At 43.4% G+C, this 22306-nt stretch overlaps 1 protein-coding gene across 2 annotated transcripts; it reads right to left on the bottom strand.

Moving 5' to 3' along the window:
• Positions 1-359: 359 nt before the first annotated feature.
• LOC132471653 (AN1-type zinc finger protein 3-like) lies at positions 360-22306 on the bottom strand. 2 transcript variants are annotated; one of them, XM_060070861.1, is made up of 6 exons: positions 21961-22306; positions 13122-13162; positions 11560-11745; positions 8886-8951; positions 5687-5878; positions 360-1682 (listed from the first exon to the last, which is right to left on the bottom strand). In XM_060070861.1, exons 1-6 carry the CDS (start codon positions 22035-22037, stop codon positions 1528-1530), a joined length of 717 nt encoding a protein of 238 aa, XP_059926844.1. In that variant the 5' UTR covers positions 22038-22306; the 3' UTR covers positions 360-1527. The 2 variants fall into 2 exon arrangements, with proteins under 2 accessions (XP_059926844.1, XP_059926845.1); XM_060070862.1 differs by lacking the exon at positions 21961-22306 and adding an exon at positions 13383-14810.

A 22306-nucleotide genomic window follows, 5' to 3' on the forward strand; every position in this document is an offset into this window, starting at 1 on the left:
ATATCCACTGCCTATTCTCAGTTTCCCTTTTTTCACAGCTAAGAAGAAATAAAAGACAAACTAATACAGAATATTTAACGTCTCACACTTTCTGTCCAAGCCCCGCCCACCTACTTCCTCTTCCTGTCATCTCCAAGATGACATTATGTGGGTGAAAAGAAAGAACACAGGAGCGAGGGATTGAAGAAGTGAAATAGAGGAGTTTAAGCCAACCGGACGGAGGCGGGAGGAGAGCCAGCATGCAAGCAAAGTAGTGGGAGAGGTTTAGAGTTTATCAGACTCTCCAAAAGGAAAGGACTATGTCCCATCTTGGACAAGGCCCATGACTTCCATGGGCCTTTCAGGATAGCACTTCTTCCCTTCTCCAGTGGGGGCTGATGGAAAACAAAGTTCTTGTCTTATATAATGAATATTAGGAGAAATACACCAATATCTTGACACCGAAAAATATCATGAACCATACTATATAACAGTTGTTTGTTGTTTGGGTTTAATCATACATTGTAAGCACAAGCTTGGTGTATCGGTTACATCTTTGTCTTTCATTGCCATTGTTGCCATTCAACTTGGAGTAGGGAATTGCAGGGGGAAAAAACAAAGTGGATTAATAAAGAAAAACTGCAAAAATCAATCTTAGAACCCTGAAAAGATGGACAGACCAATCACACGGCAGACATTCCAAAGATAGACATTTCAATCGGAAGAGCGGTTCACAGGTCTTCAGACGCTCTCTGAGTTCAACACACTCCCCATTAGTTCTCACCGCATCCCGCTGAGCGGTAACCTCACATAAGACAGAGCGTCCCTTAACAGTTCTTCTGTCTTGTGGAAGAAAACGAGCTGGAGGGGGTCGTAGGGAAGGTTAAGACTTTTACTGTTTGGACTTTGGACTGGTATTACAATAACCTGAGGTGATGTTTGTGGGCAAAGTGTGTGTGTGTGTGTGTGGGTAAGACACTGACATCAGGCGAGGCTGAATTACTAGCTGCGGTCTCCCCTGTGGGGTCCAGAGCTGGGGGCTCAACAGCTCCATCTGATTCTGAGGTAAAGACGAGCCACCCAAAGTCTTGACTTTCCCCCCCATTTCTCTTCTCATTTCACGACTGTTGGAGGTGGAGGTAAGAAGCAGTCCCAGAAGCATGGCTGAAAAACTGTTTCGAGCTTTTCTTGCATTTTCTAATCTTAAACTCTTACCTGTTCTTGATTTGTCTGGACTGTAGAACTGAGAGAAAAAAAAGGTAAAAAGTGTTCTCAATATATATATATATAGATCTCTTCTTCTGGTTATTGTCCTCTCGCTGAAAAGATTCAATTCCCAAAAGGCTATTTAGCAGCAGTGATACAAAATAGGAAATGGACAGGGAGATGGGGTAAAAGGGGGGAGGTGTTTTCGTAGATCCAGCAAGAAATCTGCCAAAAAGCCCCAAAAACTAAAAAACTATAAAGGGGGGAGTCCATCCTCGAAGCGACCGACCAGATGGGGGGGGGGTGTTTGGGTGTGCGCCTGGGGGGAAGGAGTGTGCGTGCTCACGAACACTCCTCTCCGATGCGCTGGCAGGAGCGGCCCACCTTGCGGTCCAGCTTGACCATCTTGAGGACGGCGTCCTGCCGGCCGCGGCCCAGATGGTCGAAGAGGCAGTGGTGCTGCTCGGGGAGCCGGTGCAGCATGCAGAACACGTGGCCTGCGGGCACAGACGGGCCACATGTCTCTGAAGGACGGCTCCTCATGTCTCGCCGTGTGTGCACACACATTGATGTTTAGGCCTCAAGATAGACCTTAATATCTCTGAAAATGATGTGACGTCTGAAAATATATCCTTATATCTCCAATAAATGTGGCATCTCAAAATATATTCTAATATCTCAAAATATATGTATTATCTCAAAATATATCTCAACATTGAAACGCATTGGTTATAAATACATTCTACAATAACTAGTCAGACAATTTATGATTTTTGCTTAAATCATGACATTTAAAAAACATACTGCAGTACAGTATAGCATAGCACAGAATTTTATATTTTACAGTACCATTGTGTGTGTGTCTCGATAATACAGTAGTGTGTAGTATATTACAGTAAAGGGCCTGGTATAGCATAGTACAGTAGAGTGTAGAATAGTACAGTATAGTACAGTAAAAGGTCTGGTATAGTACAGTATAGTACAGTACAGTTTAGTATATTACAGTACAGGGCCTGGTATAATACAGTAGAGTGTAGTGTAGTATAGTACAGTACAGGGCCTGGTATAGTATAGTACAGTACAGTGTAGTATATTACAGTACAGGGCCTGGTATAATACAGTAGAGTGTAGTATATTACAGTACAGGGCCTGGTATAGTATAGTACAGTACAGTGTAGTATAGTACAGTACAGGGCCTGGTATAGTACATTACAGCATAGTGTAGTATAGTACAGTACAGGGCCTGGTATAGTGTGGTATAGTACAGGGCTTTGTATAGTAAAGTATGGCAGTACAGTATAGTTGGTAAAGTGCCTGGTATCACTGGCCTCCTCAGCCCGTACTACCCCGGACTCTGAGCAGCCGAAGCAGTGCTGTTCAGATGCTCACTAAGACTCATCTTCTCCAACGTATTAATAACGCTGCCGGCATTCAGCGAGTGATTAAAAGGCCAGCTTGACACGCCAGCTAAAGCCAAGGGAATTAATGACAGCCAGTATGTGAAGACTGAGGACCAAACGCTGCCACACGGCTGGCACCAGAGAGAATGGAGCCCTCCCTTCCCCGTCCAGTAGGACAGCACTAAAACGCTGTTTAACGGCCCTGTAATATAAACGTCCATGGGCCATTTCCCATTGGATTAACAGTAACGTGGTATGGTTGCTTTATCTTTTTTATTTCTCCCAGGTATCACAGCGTTGATGCAAAGCTCAAGGACTAGCCAAACGTGATTCTCTGTGTCTTTATTTTGCTGACAAACAATATAAAAGTAGTTCTTGTTTAGCAAATGTGCATTAGACGCTGATACTGTCACAATGAGCTCTCGCCATCAGAACTGAATTGTACTTAAAAAAAAACTTCAAACACTCTGGTAGAGGTTAAAGGAAGTAGACTGAATAATATGAGAAGAACTCTTAATTTGTTCTTCAATTGTTCCCTTCATTCATTCGTCTGTGTACTCAACAATTATTATTAGGGAAACTGAGGTCCCTGGTACATCGTAGCGATATTCTTAAAGCAAATTTACGTAACAATATTACTTGTTCCGATGTGCCTTTGGAAAACGAAGGATCGTCTAGAGAAACTTAAGTACTTCACTTAACATATTCTTCACACAAAACTTCTCGAAAACGTGATAAAAAGTTTTGTTGTTGGCCACAAGTTAAACATTAGAGTGACGGCAGCCATACCCAACATAACAGAAGAAAGTAGTCAGCCAATCAGCTAATTTCCTTCCAACCCGAACGACTTCTGTGAAGAGACACCCAAGTCAGAGTGGGCATCAACGCACAACGTTCTAACAACCAATAGCATTTAGCATTGCTTGCATACGCCAAGCCACACATCAAATGCTGATCCACAAGGATCACTGTGCATACACCCACCACATTTAGTTCCCTGCACCCTAATTGGCCCCTGTGTTGCTTGGAAACAGTGTTAAAGTAAGCACCTGCGTGGTCCCCACACAGCAGAAGGCCATTATCTGATCAGACCAGGTTCCAATGAAGGCCTATGGGCTCAAATCACCTGCCACTCACCCACCTGCATGTGACCCAACCCATTCACTAAGGATAATAAGACAAGCCTGGGTCCTCAAGCAAATGTGTAGCACAAGTATATTTCCATCCTGGGTTGGACATTGATATTTATGTACTCTATTCATTCCACAACAACTTGGCTTGACAAAGAATATAAATGACAGTAGATCAGGAATACAAATGTATTATATATTATAATTGTATTATTATATAATGTATGTTATATTTTATTACATTTTTATTCTAACAAAGAACTGCAATAACAATGGAGAGAATGCAAGGCCCAAGCTTCCCAGTATTAACCGACTAACCCACCCATGTGTTTATGAGTAGACCTGCATGGACGATGCAGAGCTACATTAATAAAAACGACATTCACAAAGCTACATAAACTATTGGCTGTTGGTAAGGTTAGTAATGGGCTGTTGTAAAGCTGGCTGTTGTGCGATGATATGATATGAAATCACGCCATCTGCTAAGGCTGATACAGTAAGCCTGTATGAAATATGTTTTCATTGGGTTTGTTTATTCTGCTGACGGATGGCCCTGGCGTCTACCAGCGCCCGGTGAAAGCAGGTAAAGTCAATTTCCAATTTGGAGCCGGCCAGGAGTACTAAAGCTGACGGTCTATAGCCAAGAGTTGTGACTTTCTAACTACTTTAATTTGTATGCAAACAAGTTGATTAGCCGGCCAAGTATTGGTTTAACAGCATTAGTGTTGGAGGTAATTGGCTTATGCTTTATGTACAATGTGGACGCAGCCAGGCCTTCTGTAATGTTCCCCAAAGGACGCTAAAGCAATGCGCTGCTAAAACAAGCACACACACACACGTTGACTGACCACACACGCACATCATCACACACACTGTCGCACACACAAACAACCAAATACACTATCCCACACATGGACCCACCACACAGGTATACGATCACACAAACAGATGCACAATAATGCATCCAAAACACTATCTCTTTCTTTCTCTCTCTCTCTCTGCACACTCCACACACACACACTGTTCACATTCACACTCTCTCACACACACATGTCTTAGTTTTCATGCTTATTTCAGGCGCTGCATGTGGAGTTGTAGACACCAACACCTTACAACTTAACCCCAGAGAAGCAGGCCAAAGGGAGGTCAGGTTCATGTGAACCTCTTGAATGTGATATTAACTCAACACATCATTATATGCTGCGTGCTGACTGAGGGGAATTGAGGACAAAGGCCACCTATCCTGCATTATACTGTACTTTCTGGTATTGTTCCGTATTCTAGTGGGTGTACGCGACCAGGTGGCTAATGTAGCGCTATTAAAGACTTGTATGCATCTATGCCTGCAGCTTGAGAGTCAATGTGTGTCAATGCATCGATGAGCCTGCTTATGCATGTATGCAAGCACGTGTCTATGCATATACATTTCTCTCTGTTTATGCATGCCTGTGCAGGTATTTCTCTATGCATCCATGTCATCCGTGTGCCTACATATGTGTGTGTCAAAATGCGTATGAGTCCGTACATAGGTCTATGAATTAATTGTTGTATGTCTGCTTGTGTGTGTGCGTGTCTGTTTCTCTGCATGTACTGTATGTGTGTGTATGCGCCTCTGAATGTGCGCATGCGTGTATATGTGTCTCTGCATGTATATGTGCGTGTGTGTCTGTGTGCATGAGTTTGTATGCATTTGTATGTGTGTGTTTGCAAGTGCTTATGTGTGTGTGTGTGTGTGTGCACAATGCTTATGTGTGTGTGTGTGTGTGTGTGTGTGTGTGTGTGTGTGTGTGTGTGTGTGTGTGTGTGTGTGTGTGTGTGTGTGTGTGTGTGTGTGTGTGTGTGTGTGTGTGTGTGTGTGCGTGCGTGCGTGCGTGCGTGCGTGCGTGCGTGCGTGCGTGCGTGCGTGCGTGCGTGCGTGCGTGCGTGCGTGCGTGTGTGTGTGTGATTATGAGTGTGTGTGTGTGGTGGTACCACAGCGGCAGGAGCCCAGCTCCAGTTGGACCAGCTCCAGCCTGGCGTGGCAGCGATGGCAGCGCCGGCGGCGCGGCTGCTTACTGCTGCTGGAAGACGCCGAAGACGTTGAAGACGAGGAGGAAGGCTCCGCTGGCAGCTCCCTCAACCTCGCTCGCTTCTCTGGGGAGTATTCCCCCTCCGACTGTGATGCTGGGCGCATGCATGCACGCACACACACACACACACACACACACACGCACGCACAAGTAGACGGACGCACACACACACACACACACACACACACGCACACACACACACACACACACACATACACACCATGCATGCAAACACAACCACGCGCACACAAGAAAGCATACCGACGCACACACAGAAACACACACAGAAGGATTCATGAACGCAAACGCACACACACATTCATGGCAAAAAGAAGTGCAATCAATTACTTTGGTGGATGGGCTGCCGTTTGAGACGCTATATTGTGTAGCTTCCTTTTCCTTTTTCTTTTTTATCGCTAAACACAATCCCGAAAGCCATTTGTTGGAACACTTTAATAGCATCCCAGGAGAGGGCAATAAAAGGTCACGTTTGCACTGCGGTTACAGCAAGCGTTTTTAAGATTAAACTAGGACAACAAACAGGTTAGGATTTAAAGACGACCTCCCTGTTCTCTCCTCTCTCCGCTCAGAGAAAACGTCAAGGAGAAAGTTAAATAATTTGGGCTAATTCCTTAAGGTAATCTCTCTTTGCGTAAGGGTGTATGAAGCACGGCATTAGGCAGCACTGGGACTGAGTCCGCACTGTTTCCTCTTGGCGAGACCAAGAGGCCAGCTCAAAGAGCCAGTGAGCCCACGGTTTTAGAAAAAAAAATTGGGCTGAGAGCTTAAGGAAAGAGGGGGGCGTGTTATCCCCATGGTTACGACGCACGCCAACTTTATGGTACTTTTTTAGTAGTCAAAGCAAGGAAACTTCATTTATATAGCACTTTTCATAAACAAAGCCGACTCAAAGTGCTACACATTGAAACATAGTCATACAATAAAATGAAATAATAAAATAAAATGGATAAGTAAAAGAAAACAAAGGCAAAGTTATAAAGAAAGTGCAATGTTTTTCAGATTTAGCAGAAAGCTAAAGCAAACAAACAATAAAATATGTAAGTAATAAAATCGTTATACACGACTTCGCGATGTAATAAGCAATGTTTTATATGAAATCCGACACACACCATAGGGATATACTATAGGTGTGCAGGAAGACAAACCCTCACGCGGACGCGGACATTAAATACATTGCTGCTCAGATGGAGCTTCACCGTCCACACACACACACACCGTAGCGTTATACTACATTCTATATACTACATGCTGCTCAGCCAGAGCTTCATTCAGATTCATTTAAGTGATGCCCATGTATGGTGACAAATCTGTTAGGGAACCTGATGCACACACGACACCAGTGATTGAAGACGAACATGATAACTTTTGAAATAACAACCTCCGTTGCCAGGTGAGCCTTTCACCGCCCTCTCACACAGCTATTTCCTGAATGTAATCTTACGGCTTCTGCTCCGGCAAGGTTGCAAGTGGCTGCTTGAAGTCATCTTCAGAGATACAACAGAATCGGCATGTGTGAGTGTCTGTCCTCCCTCTAATCTCTTACTGACACAAGTGTGTTTATCGTCATTCTGGGTATTTCCTTTTGCCAGTGATATCTTTCGTTTTTTATGATTAGAGGAATTTGCATACACGGTGTGCTGTTTAAACTTTGATTGTGGGTGTGGCAAATTGTGTGTCTAATATAGCGCTTTCCAGGACTATGGACTAGGACTACAAATCAGAGTATTTAGGGATATTAAATATTATTCTCTGTATATATAGAAATCTAGGTAGGATATAACAAAGGGATGTGGTGTGGTGTAATGTTCGTCCCGCGGTCCGTATACGATGTATTGGATTCCTTTCAGCCCTGCACCTGAGACCTGGGGCTGAGCCCGTTGTCTATCTCTCATTGGTCAGCAGGATTTTCCGCCTGGCTCTCCCCATTAATCGTGCAGACTTTTTCCCTGGCCTGGCCGAACACAGACCAGGGCTCGATAAATCTCTGAGAACTAGGCCAAGCTCAGCAAACAGATCCTCCTGCCTCTGCCCATCGATCCTCAGTAGCGGGGGAAGAGAGGGAGGGAGGGAGGGAGGGAGAGGGAGAGGGAGAGAGAGAGAGAGAGAGAGAGAGAGAGAGAGAGAGATGTTTAGCGAGAGGAAAGAGTGAGAAAGTGAGGAAGAAGGAAAGAGCAGCGGGGACAAAGAGAGATGGGGAGCATAAACTGCTTCCAGTCCACCTCCCATTATCCTAGAAAGGATCAGACTAATGTCCACCACCTGCACATCTTTGACGGGATTCAACAGGACCATAGATTGCTGTTAAAATGGTTCAAGTTAAAATTACACAGAGGAAACAGGAAGGAGTTCAACTGCATAAAGGAGAGGAGTAAATGTCTGGAAACCATCAGAGGAGACACAAGGCTCTGAACACGGATTATGAAAACCACAAAGCGTTGTGTAAACAAGAAGACATTGCTTACTGCTCTCTGGAAGATGATGCATTATGCACAGGTGTGTGCGTGCGTGTGCGTGTTTGTGTGTGTGTGTGTTTGTACACGTGTCTATCACAGCATGGAGCTCGCCTGATTCTGTTGGGTTAAATCAACATCACTGTGTGATGTTGCGTGTCCTTGGCCACTTTTGAGATTTCGAAAACTGTGTTTTTGTGTGTGTGTGTGTGTGTGTGTGTGTGTGTGTGTGTGTGTGTGTGTGTGTGTGTGTGTGTGTGTGTGTGTGTGTGTGTGTGTGTGTGTGTGTGTGTGTGTGTGTGTGTGTGTGTTTGTGTGCGTGCGTGCGTGTTTGTGTGTGTGTGCATGCGTTTTTGCTCAGGGCATCGGCATGTAAAAATAAGCATGCATTCGTGTTTGCATGCATATATTGAATGTACATTCTCGCTTATATTCTTCTCAGCAGTTAGCAATCCCAACTAGACATTTGGCCTTTTTTGCAGGCAAATAAGCAGGGGCCATTTTGGATCAATCCGCTGCAGCTGAAAATCCTGGGTCCTCCATCGGGCCCGCTAGGTGATGTTGACAGGCACACAGCGCGAAAACCCAACGTCGCCCAACGAGACGGCGGGGCAGGAGCTGGAGGCGTACCTGAGTCAGAAGGGCGTTTTGTGGGGGGTGAGAGTGTGCCCATGGCTGTCTCTGTGCTGGAGAACGCTGGGAGAGGGAGACGGAGAGAGAGAGAAAGACAGAGGGAGAGAGACATAGGTAATAAGTGGAGTGTGTGGGAGTAGATGTTTAGTGGTGTGGTGTGCCAAGGACGTAGAGATAGAGAGAGTGAGAGCGAGAGGGAGAGAGAGAGAGAGAGTGAGAGAGAGAGAGCAAGAGAGCGAGAGAGAGAGCGAGAGAGAGAGAGAGAGATAACAAGATTGTATTAATGTTTGTTCACGTCATTATTGTTTGACCAGGAAATATAACTCATATTGGAGAGTTTATAAGAATAACATTTTAAATTCATTCATGCCTACACCAATGTTTGCTGTAGGCAATTTGAAAGAAGTCATTCATTACAGGCTAGTTAACATTGGTGGTGGTAGTGGCGCTGTGGTCTGCAATTACTCAGGAATACTGACGCACAATAAATAATAAAACAAGCAAAGGCTGACATAGAAAGTGGAAGTAAAGAGAAAACAAAGGGAAATATCAATATGATTGTTAATGTATGGCTGTGCAAGCATATGGTGGTGTTGCTAATGCTTGGTCTATGGGGATGTTGTGTTGTTTTACATTCACAAACACACACACACACACACACACACACACACACAACACACAACACACACACACCCCAAAACACAGAGCGTTAAAGTTTTAAAAATGAGCACAGGAGTGGGTGTACACATCCCGCATTACACTCTACACTTTTAAAGAAGTAAAGTTCACTCCATTATGTGTCCCCACAAGTGTCAGAGTGCAGCCGGTGTGCGGGCTAATGTGATGCATAATGCCCTGCTGGAGCGCCGCCCGTCTGCTCCGCTCTCGATCCATGGTTCCGCGCGGCCGTTTAGCGGCTCCCGCTCCCTGCCCACTGCGCTCCATTTAAAAACCCTCCTGTTCAATCCGGCCCCAAACCCATTTTGAAGCAGGAGGCCAAAACAAACCCGGGTCTGTCCTCGGGAGAGATGAAGGCTGCCGTGGCAACGCAAGGTCTGTTGTTCTACTCTTCAGAACTCATGACCCTGTTCACGTCGTTCTTTTCTAACTGTGCCCCCTGCCAGAACTAATGTATCAAGGGGGAGGCTAGCACCGGCGGCTTCTATAGCACAGGCGCTCTTCGGCAGGAAGGGATGCTTTTCTACACTAACAAGGACTGAACCACCGACTGTAGGTTTAGGCTGAATATAAACCCTTATTTGCCTTTCGACAATAACAAGGACTGACATCTACTGTATTTTGTATGTAGCAATAGCTTACAAGGTAGCGACTTGCATAATGTAACTGATATTGTGTATATGTTAGCTAAGTCAGTTGTTTGTGGATACGCGGTTAAAAACGAAAACAATAGGGGTGGACACCAAAACGTTATTTAATCTATTTGTTTTTAGTTTGGAGGACTATTTCAAACTGAAATTATCATCTTCGGCCCAAAAAACATCATCCCCCCCTCACAGAACTTCTCACTTTGCATCGATGGTCACTCTGTCACTCCCTCCCCCCTGGTCAGAAACCTGGGCATCATCATGGACCCCACGCTCTCCTTGAAGTCACACATAAACAGAGTCAGAAAAACATCCTTCTTCCACCTCCGCAACATTGCACGCCTTTGACCCACCCTTTCATCCTCAGCTGCTGAATCACTAATCCACGCCTTTATCACTTGCAGAATTGACTATTGCAAAAGCATTCTGTATGGCCTCCCCTCCACTATTCTTCAAAAAACTGCAATATGTACGAAAACAATGCATCAATTTCAAGATTCTCCTCACCACCTACAAAGCGCTAAACATCTTTGCACCCTCGTACATAACAGATCTCCTCCATCGCCACTCCCCCACTCGCTGCCTACGCTCCGCTGATGCCAACCTTCTCACCTCCATCACCAAGACCAAGTATCGCACCCTTGGGGACAGAGCCTTCGGCATTGCCGCCCCTACCCTCTGGAACTCCCTCCCTCTGGCCATCCGAAACTCTGATACACTCTGTTCATTCAAAAGTCAACTTAAAACCTATCTCTTCAGGACCACCTACAACATTTGACAAATCATCCTCCGCCATCTTCCACTCTCTCCCGCTCTCTTAATGTGTTGCCTATTGTTGTTGTGTTGTTTATTTTTTTCCCTTTTGTTTGATTGTCTGTACTGTCTGTATGTATTCCTTTCTTATTTGTAAAGCGTCTTTGAGTATTTAGAAAAGCACAATAAAAAACTGATCAATTGTTATTATTATAATTATTATTATTATTTCAGCCAAGTCTTAAACGTTGCACCTTAAAGGCGAAATGTAATCCCTTTGTTGCCTTTCTGCAATATTAGGGAGGGGACAACTTCTGTAGGTTAAGGCTACACGGACGCCTAAGTTGCCTATCTGCAATAACAAAGGAAGGAAGAGATACTGCAGGTATAGCCTAGCTAAAAAGATTTTTTACATTTCATGAAAATGTTAGAATACAACTGAAAAAAAGCTTTCAGTTGAACGGAAGTCACATATATTTACATTCAATTATCTTATTTATTATTTAGTAGTTTATAGTAGAAGAATTTCCCCCAAAATACGTTCACCAGTATCAGTTCTAAGACTGATACTCATTGAGAAACTTCAGACTCACCCTCGCCTGCATGTGACGTGGTTCCCGCCTCGCTGAGCGGAGCTTCCTCTGAAGGGGTAGCTGTCGACGTGAGGGATTGGCCGAGGTTGCTGTTTGACTCGTTGCAGAAAACATCTGATTGGTTGTTGCTGGTGCCGGGGGCAGACTTTGGGGGACATTCTTCATCCGTCTCTTTCTTCTGAACGTCTAAGAAGAGAATGAGAGTAAAGTGTAAAAATGGAGAAAGGAGGATAAGTGTGTATGAGTGTGCTTGGAGTATTGTGTCTCAGCTTTAGAGATACTTAGAGATACTTTAGGGGTATGGCTGTAGTCGGCCCCCGCCTAATCGACAAGATTGCCAAAGGTGTCTTGACATGTTCCCAATTCATGTGTACAAATCGGTTAGTAACGAGACCTTACCGAACAATGAAGAAATCTTAAACGTCACATTGAGTCAAGCCATACTTTCCCCCTCAAAGCTAATCCTTGTGCCATCAGGACTCCATCCTCTTGCATTCATTTACTAGGTTCTATGAAGACCCTCATTTTCCTGTCACTGAGGGAGCTGCCAGAGCCAACAGGCTTTGAGCGTTCAGACTGGACGAGACAATCGTTGGGCCAAACAAACATTAGTCCTCAGCTTTCTACAGGTCAATGAAAGGAATTGAGAAGGTTGTGTAGCCACTATTTGTGGGCTGGAGAAAACACTGCCTAGGCCCCGGAGTTAAAAGAAGAAGAAGAAAAAGAAGAAGAATCAGAGGACATCAGTGTTTAAGCAGCAATGACAGCCATGACAGTTTTCGAGAATAATTGGAATTCTTCTACACGCTTGGTTAACAAGCAAATGCAATTATTAACCAAAAATGACTGGTTCCTATGGCTGGCTCCAGGGAATCATTTTTGTCCTCCTTTTTTTCAAAGAAACAATCACAAAAAGGCCAGAAAATAGTGTGAACTTGCTTGCTGCCAGGAATCAAGATTAAATAATGCAAACATGCAAACCCTGATACCACCAACCAAAAATAAATCATTAGAAGTTGTGATTTATACATTTGAAAATAATTATGAAAAAATAGTGGGCAATTCATAACCTGCAGGCTGTGACCATAGCTTCAAAATTCTGATAATGTGCTATGAGAGAATGAAGAATGAGAATGAGATGAGAATGAATTGTTATTTCATGGACTTCAAGAACGATTTCCATCATCTCTAAAAACTTACAGTTTATGTTTGCAATGCATGATATTTTACTGATTAAATCAAATTATTTATAATGTTTGCATTTGGCCATACACATAATGTGTATTGTTTTAACATTTTGCTGAAGTTTTCCAATCTCCATCTTCCTAGTCAAAGTCAGTAAGTAAGAAGTGCAGACTCTTCAAAGAGTCTGTATCCTCTTCACAGCAACACCAAGGATAGTCCAACAAACACACACAAACACACTTGAGACACAAGGCCAGCCATCTCTCAAAAGTACACAGACAGACGCACATTCATTTGAGAGACAAGGGCATCATTTTGCAAAGCCACACACAACACACACAAAAAAAACAAACGCACACACTACTGTAAGGACCTACCTGCAAAACATTTGGAGCATCGATTCAGGGTTTTGCCCGACCTGTCAACATAACAGAGACCGGGAGAAATCAATCAATTAATAAAATAACAACAGCGCAACAATAAATGACCCAAAATGCTTCAGGTGTACTGCTGGGGGAAGGCCAATACAACAATGTTGTGAGTGCTTGGCTCCCGTCCTGCCCCTCTCCGCGAGTGTGCCAGTAGAGGGTGCATGAGGAGGGTGCATGAGGAGCGTGACGGTCGCTGCCATCACTCACATTCTATTTATTTTGGGAACTGTGCTGGGCGCCCTTGTCCTCGTTTGGAAATCCCACCGTCTAGCGGTCCAACCTCTCGCAGTCCACAACTCGAGCAGGTGAATGTCTAGCACTCCATCCTATACCTGTCCAACTGCTGTCAGTCCACCCACTACCAGTCCACCTCAGTCTACCTGTTCAACCGATAGCTGTCCCCCCACTACAGGGCTGATTATGGTTCCACGTCGACACATCGCAAGGACCGCACTGACGCTTCGACGCAGTCGTGAACCTGGTTTGGTTCTGCGCTGGGTTCTGCATAATCAGCCCTTTTCAGTTCTTCCACCGCTAGCAGTCCAATCGCTAGCAGTCCACCCTCTTGGAGAGACCCTCTGTCTCCCCCCTGTCTGCCCGTCTGTCGGTCTCCATCAATCTCTGCTTTGGTACTTGCGTCTGTCTGCAAGTGAGGCAATCTGTCAGGCCGTCTGTCTGTTGATCTGTATCCATGTCTGCATTTGTATGTCTGTCGGCAAACGTCTACCCGTCTGTCCGTCTCCCCGTCTGTCCGTCTCAATGTCCTAGCCCTATGGCGGTCTCTAGTTTCCCCCGCCAGCCATGCAGCAGGGCTGTTCATAATGTAAATAAACCAATAGAGCCTCTCTAATTCTCCCAAAGCACACTGTGTCTTGCTTTACACTTTCCCATGCAAGGGAGCATCAGCGAGCAGCTGATGTGATTTGGAATTTAAACTGGATTCGAGCAGTAGCAAAACGATGTGCCTTGTATTACCAAAGCCTGCTGCCTAATTAGGTTTTCTGATGTAGCGCAGAGGTAAGATCTTTTCGCTTTGATCTAGACAAATCAAATCCAAGTCGAAGAAGAAGAAAAAAAATCTAACGATTTTGCATCACACCAAATGACAACACTGGTTAATACTGCTGTCACGGTGTGGGTAGGTGTTTGACACAGTTATAGCGTTATCAACCAGTACTCTGTGGATGAGTGCATTATACAGTTACAGCAGTATTAACCAGTACTGTGGGATGGGTTGGTCCTCCTAACACAGTTACAGAAGTATTGAGCAGTACTGTGTGGATGGGTTGGTCCTCCAAACAGTTACAGCCGTACTAACTAGTACTGTGTGGATGGGTTAGTCCTCCTAACACAGTTACAGCCGTACTAACTAGTACTGTGTGGATGGGTTGGTCCTCCTAACACAGTTACAGCAGTATTAACTAGTACTGTGTGGATGGGTTAGTCCTCCTAACACAGTTACAGAAGTACTAACTAGTACTGTGTGGATGGGTTAGTCCTCCTAACACAGTTACAGCAGTACTAACTAGTACTGTGTGGATGGGTTAGTCCTCCTAACACAGTTACAGCAGTATTAACTAGTACTGTGTGGATGGGTTAGTCCTCCTAACACAGTTACAGAAGTACTAACTAGTACTGTGTGGATGGGTTAGTCCTCCTAACACAGTTACAGCAGTACTAACTAGTACTGTGTGGATGGGTTAGTCCTCCTAACACAGTTACAGAAGTATTGAGCAGTACTGTGTGGATGGGTTAGTCCTCCTAATACAGTTACAGCAGTACTAACTAGTACTGTGTGGATGGGTTAGTCCTCCTAACACAGTTACAGCAGTACTAACTAGTACTGTGTGGATGGGTTAGTCCTCCTAATACAGTTACAGCAGTACTAACTAGTAGTGTGGAGGGGCTTGTCCATCGAATACTAACAGCAGTATCAACCAATACAGTGTGGATGGGTGTTTTTCTACAGATGAAGCAGTATTAGCCAGTATTGTCTGGATGGGTGTGTCCTCCCGACACAGAAACAGCAGTATTAAGCACTTGTGTGTGTTGACTGAGGAAGGGCCTATTGGATCTGGTTTAGGGGGTTTAGTGTCCCTACAGACAGGAAGCTCTGTGAGCCGAGCTTGCCCCTGGATTCAGAGCCCACGTGCTTACCCTGTAGGATGCGTGTGAAGGAGGGCACGTGTGGTTGCTAGGCTACCAGAGTAAACTATTTCTTCTCAGGCTATTTTCACAAATCCACTTATTATACATAAGAAAATCGTGAGAAAAGCAATAATTATGATAAAGCGTAGTACCACGTTCAAGTAATATAGCATAACATATTATTGATAGCGCATATATTTGGTACGTTTGATTCATACCTTGTGAATACTATTGCCAACCTTCCCCATTCCCTTGCTGCTCAGGGTTTACATTATTCATGTTGTGCCGTTGTGGGTACCAGATTGACTCGGCTGCCTGATCGACTTCCGTTCTCCTCCTTCAGAATAAGAGTCCCTAACAGGAACTGGGTTACATATGCATTCATCAGTGCTTATAGACGTGTTTCCAATGGCTTTGTTTGTGCGAGAGAATGGGCTGCGTTCAATGAAATCAAAACCAAAACAGACTTATTTTTATATCCATGATTGAGCCCCTTTTATAAACAACCCTTCCGGGTTTTGTCCGTTGGCTTGTGTTGATGCATCAAGTATCGATACGTCAAGTGCCGATACTGTAAGCGCAGGACCCCAAGTCGATCTGGCAGCCGAGTCAATCTGGTACCCACACCGTACCTGAGTACACTTTGCGTATCTATACACTCCGATACATTAGGTGGCGGTATGCATCTAGTTGGTTTGCGAATGGCTATAAACACAAAGAAGAATACGTGTAAGTTGTTTATGTTGTAGCACGCCTATTGCATTTTTCCGAGTCCTTACAATGGACTAGACCTTTGTACTATGCATAATATTATCGATATGCAGGGAGACGATATCAAGAACCCCTCCTGTCTCCTCGCCTTTCTACTTAACCAGCTATTGCCGTATAGTTCAGAGGATGAGATTGGCGAGGGTTGCGTGCATACAAATAAGCAGAATAGCAGTCCACCTCCATGTTTATTAGTTTGTTTCCTCACCTGATGCAAACCATACCAAAGTACACATGAAACCCGCCAGGGTTCGGTACTCCGGTTGTGTGGGCGTAGCTAGTTCTGGCTCCCTATCAGTTGACGCGGTCCAATTAAACACATGTAAACTGATAGGCGTTCAATTTAAGATCCACCATCTCAAACACACACTCTGCAAAGTTAATTTTAGTTGACAGTTAAACTTCTGGTACGCTCTTGGTATTCTTTATCTTACATCTGTATGACAGGCTTTACATCCTACAGCAGGGAGCACCAGAAAAGAGTTGAACCATTCCGCCAAACTAAATTGCATTAGCATTTCATGCAATAAATGTTTAAATTTAGGACATGAGTGATTCCTGACAGAACTGGACATGGGGTTCAAGTGTACTCCGATCAAGGCCTGGGTCCCTGAAAAGCACCCTTATATTGAATACATGTCTTTAGGCGGAGCAAGTAGGGTTAGGGCATCTCACTTAACGATGCCTTCAGGTTTTGGGGGCAAGGGGCATTGAATCCAGTACCTTTCAGAAGGGTGTTGAAGACACCCAGTTGTGAGTCACAACTGAACAATGAGTTTTCTATTGAAATGACGAGGGGTGTAGAGGCATTTTTACACTGCCAAACCGGTACGGTCGTGGCTTAGCACGCCCTACAATTTCACAATATTGCCTGTGTAAAACGAGGGGGTAAAATCCGCCTTCTTCAAATGCTTTTTTTTTTTTTTATGATTCAAGACACTCGCATGCAAGAATGAGTATACATGTGTGGAGGCTACAAACAGGATAAACTATTTACAAGTGTAAAAACGCCAACATATTCTTTATTTTTCTGACCACTTGTTTATCCCGGCAAAAGCCTCTTAAGGAAAGTACCTCTGGTACTTTCTCATAGATCGCACAATCTTTCCCCGTTTTCGTTAAATGCGACTGAATCACCTTCCCTCCAGCGATGGTCAGCAGCTCGCATATTTCACCGTCTCTCCAGTTAGAACTACTCATGTTGATATCACTGCGCAGAAACACCTCTCCCGAAGTCCCGCCCCTGGAACCGCAAAGCTGTCCAATCGCAATTAAATGAAAATGAACCCCCCAATATGTGTAGGGTCCGAGAGGGTAAATTGGGGTGCGAAATCAAGGTGGTATATTACTTTACCTCGGTCAGTGTAAACGTGCGGACCATGCCGGGAAAAAGGAGGGCATTAGATGGGCATATTTGGCAGTGTTAAAACGTTTTATAATGGGTATACGAGAGGCATTTTGGGAATCAAATCCTAATAAAATACAACATAAAATGCCAACAAATTAAAATAACGCATTAAACCGCATAATAAAGTGGCTTGCTGATGACACTGTACTCATTTATCACACATACCATCATACCAAATTATACATCTGTAGCTTGTCCTGAAAGTCGTAAAACGACCCTTACAGAAGATTAATTCAAATTCAGATGATCTTCCCTACTTATAATTGCATTGACTAAACATCAAATGTATGCTTTCTGACCACCAGGAGAACTACAAAAGAAAGCCACATGCATTCAGACTGAGAAACCAAAAAAAGAGAACACACCACAAGTTTGATCTCAAATAGTCTCCTCTTAAGTGAATAGAAGATTAAAATATAAATGAACTTAAAAATGCTAAAGCAATATGATGACTAGCGAGAATGACAGGCCAATTTGCAATTAAATGGCTTTTCTTATATATTAACCTAAGTAACTAGACACTCAAGAAACTAAACATCCTCCAGCTAAAAAAATCTTTAAAGGACCGAGTAGGTGCAGCAATGTTGTTTTTCTTATTCCCAATGTAAGGACCAAACACTCTAATATACTTTATCTCCTGCAGTTATTGTCTGGTCTAATAAAAAGAGAGAAGACACCTTACCTTTGAGCCTAACAAAACAACTTATAATGTGGTCCAGAATGCACTTAAGCCTTCCGCTCTTCTTGGAACAAAACCCACCATGGTCAGATGGTGGTTAGCAGATAGCCAGATGGACAGGGGGTTAGTTAACTTCCTCTGCCTGGCAGAGCAATGTAGCAAAGGGCTTCTGTGTCTGGTTTTCATGTGCTGATGGATAACAATGGAAGTCAATGCTACAAAAGGCAGCCCTCTCTCTCTGTCACTTAATTGCACAGTATTTCCCGGAGCAAAGCGTTGTCATTTTTTGGATAATTTTGCATGTCAGATTAGGTATTAGGCAAGCGAGGGATAAAATACATTGAATACAGCCTGCCTTGTACATTGTAATGAACGTTAAGCCAATATAAACCTAGCTCAGCAAAATATGGTCAAATATTAATTTTATTTAGACATTAAGATTCCGGCCGGGTGTAGTCCTCCCTTAAGGCAAGAGTAGAATTTAAGCAACAAGATGAAAATAAGGGCAAAAACTTGTTTTTCCTTCTACTTTCACTTATTCCCCTCTTAGTTTCCCTTCCCTTCCTTCGCTATGAGCCAATCACATCAGCCGTCCTCAGGGGAGGAAAACAAAGCAGGTACGGGGGATTAATCTAACGCCTCTGGCTAGATGTCAGCCACAATTAAGGCTAAGGAGTGAGAGAGGATACAGCATGGCTAGAAGAACACCCAGAACCACTGCAATATGCTTCCACATTGACGAAATGAGCTTGACTAAAGTGTTGTTACTATGACAATTGACCTACGCCTAGTGTGCAGGGACATACTTTATGCTAAATATAAGGTATGTCAGCTCTACAGCTAAATATATGATCAAAAATAAATTACATACTGTACCTAAATCATAACGACATAAATCCTGAGTCTAGCAAATTACATTAAAAGGGAAGAAGCACATTTTATTATGGCCAATGTATTATTTGTTCAGAAACATATTCTTCCCCACATAATGCATAGCAATATTTGAAACTACTGGCCTTTTTCCATCACATAATAACGGCCTGGCTGGATGGTGTGGCTGAGATCTGCATCCCCATTACAACAGGCAGGGCTACCCACTTGAAGGTCTCTTTAACTGATGACATCTTGTCTTGAGTCGATGATGCAACCACACAAACACTTACTGTAGCCTATTTAGTTTTATATTAGAGCCTACTGTTGAATGTGTTTGATTAGTTTAGGAGACAATTTATATACTTGGTTAGTTTCAGACAGACAATAATATCCCAAATGATAAATTAAGTTTGACGTCTAATATTCCCCCCCTGTTTAAGCTTCTTCATCGCAATAGCTCATTGAGAGACGATTTATTTCAGATTAGTCTTGTTTACACATTGAACAATGTTTCATACACATTTCCCCAGTGCCAGGCAATATCCTTGTTATTAGGAAGAAAACGTGTTTAAAGTCAATATCAGCGATCTAATAGTGAGAAATATTGTCCAATATTGTCTAAGTCTTTAAACCAAGAAATATCTGAAAGAAATCTGTCATTTTTCACAAGATCATACTAGCGTCATACTAAAATCACATCGATATGCTTCTATCTAAACCTTCATTACCCTTTTTAAGTACAAGGCTTATATGGTTATTGGAACGATCTCATAATAACGGATCGAGGTGCAGTGACACGTAGTTATTGTATTTTTATACGTCTATCTTCCAAAAATTGGAGAGACAATTTCTCACTCTAAACAGCAAGCAGGGGTGGACGTCAATGCAACCCGATTGGAGGCTGGACAGGTGCGCATTGGCCTGACTCGGGAGATGGTGCATCTCGGGGCGTCGGTGCATTTAAACTGGTAATGGAGACGTAAATCAGCGCGGTATGGTTGGACTAGGAGCGGCCAAACGCGCTGATGGAAATTGCCATACAATGGCGACATAACTGTGATGCAATGATCCAGCAAGTGAATCGATGTGGCCTTTTGCACATGGCACCTGGCGGCCCCATAGCGAAAAATAAGATAACGGAATTATTTTATGAAGTGATTCTGAATCAACACGGATATTCTGCACAACATAGCTAGTTCTATGTTTTAAACTAAGTCGCTGTGAATTTAGAGGTGCCCTTAAAGTGATAAGCTTTATTAGGCATCTGACCTATTATCCAATTATTTACTATGATAGTCCTATAAATATAGGAATACTAAAATAGTGTCATACAAACAGTAGACCTTTCACTGTTCGGACACCAGCTACTGAGAAAGACACTAATTGAATGGAATTTAATGAAATTTTAAATAAAAGCTGTTGGCCTATTAGTGTGACAAAATAGACTTAACATCAAAGAGCAATGCTTACTTATAGGTCTACATAAAGCTAACAGCTATGAATAAATAATGAAGCCATACAAGTCAATATCCTTAAGATGTATAATTGAGGTTAAACTGGACTGACCCCAGTGTCCCCCTAAAGTACACATCACTAGTGCATGCTACTTAATTTCAATTAGATTGACGTGGCACATACTTATTGCTACCATTAAAGATATTGTTGCTTCTAGCTTCTAGAAAACCACTACTCATGTGTTATTGTCGGTTTGAAATGTGCTATGAAAGGGACATGGAATACTTCAAGATTTCAAGAGGCGGGTGAAGGCTTCTCAAGCACATTAACAAGCAGACTGTGCAGATGTATCCTACTTTTAACCAGGATCACAAGTCTGTTTTCTGACAGATTTGAGTTCAGCAGCCAAAAGCCTTAATTCATCCCATAGACATTAAAAATAGATATTCCGAGCCAATGCAGAATACAATTGTTCAGACCAATCAACCACTACCAACCGACTTAAAAGTAGCCTCTGACTTTATTTTGCACTCACACTACACGGGAGAAACTAAAGGGTGCTCACGATTTTAGATGGTTAAAAGGACCAAGTCTGTTTTAAAACACAAGTATTCATCCACTGGGTATTCATGCAAGTGCTTTATCAAAAGGTGTTTATTACAGTTAGTCCCATGTGACATGAGTTAGAGAAACCGGATAGAGCCATGGGTGCAGATGAGGATGATCACAGTGTACACCTCCATGGCACTGGCTCTTGGGACAATAAAGCAAATCTGTAATTTAAGCCATTTCCAGGTGGATATACAAACCACATTTTTTTATTACATGTGTTTAAGCTCCAGCTGCCTGCACTACCAGTCTGTCAAACACAGACCATATGCATGGGTTCAACTGGGAAAGGTGTGTTCCAATACGGTAGGCTTAAATATATTAAAATACTACCTGCAATGTCATTCATCACAATTGAGGAAATACCATTGCTTAGGGTCTAGCCTTAATCTAAAGCACGCATAGATAGACACAGATGGATATCCTAAATCAAAATCCTGATTCAAATATCTGAAACCACAGGGATGGAATATGCTTTAAGCATTAATCAGTTCATAAATAACCCAATAATTGTATTGATACAAGCTGTGGAGAATTGCAATTAATATCAGTTTTGTCAAGAAACCGAAACATAGATTATGGGAAAATGTGTTTGTTTTCAAGGGAAAGGGTGTCCTAAATAACTGATGACATCTACCACATACACCTGTCCACCTAGGTTTGCAGCCACATAGCTGCGAGCTAACGCAATGGGGAGGGGGTCGTTGTTATATGTGTAACACAACTGAAACAAGGAAAGCTGCTCATCCTTCCGTGAGCTGCTAACATAAACGGCTAGCACTACGGACAGCTCACTGTGAAGCCAGATATGTCAAAGTAGCCATTTAAAATGTTATTCGCCTTACCCCCAGAACCCACAGGGGCAGCGTGGGGGTATAGCGGTACTGGGAGGCTTGCTGCGTTCGCTCCCCGTGTCCCCCATGTCGGCGTCGGTGTGAGGCTATCCGCTGTAGCAGGCGATCCGGGGACGGGGCTTAGGGCCTCGGTTTGATATTTTGTTTAGATCCCTTGTATTTAGTAACGCAGAGGCAATAATCCGAGATGTAGGTCCCTTTATACGTGGCAACAGATGAAGAAGAATTCGCCAACTTTAAGTCAAAGGTGATATTTCCGATTAACGGATTTATTTAGTGGTAAAAGTACGGTGAGTTATTGAAGCTACGGCTGACTGGTGGCTTGCTGAGCTGATCA

This window comes from Gadus macrocephalus, chromosome 14, assembly GCF_031168955.1.
Source record: "Gadus macrocephalus chromosome 14, ASM3116895v1".
Classification (NCBI taxonomy): domain Eukaryota; kingdom Metazoa; phylum Chordata; class Actinopteri; order Gadiformes; family Gadidae; genus Gadus; species Gadus macrocephalus.

Coding starts and splice junctions, on each gene's coding strand:
- LOC132471653 (XM_060070861.1), bottom strand. CDS start 22,037: ATGGGGGACACGGGGAGCGAACGCAGCAAGCCTCCCAGTACCGCTATA. Junction 13,163..21,960: donor TGCCCCTGTGGGTTCTGGGG/GTAAGGCGAATA, acceptor TTATGTTGACAG/GTCGGGCAAAACCCTGAATC. Junction 8,952..11,559: donor CACGTCACATGCAGGCGAGG/GTGAGTCTGAAG, acceptor TCCCTCTCCCAG/CGTTCTCCAGCACAGAGACA.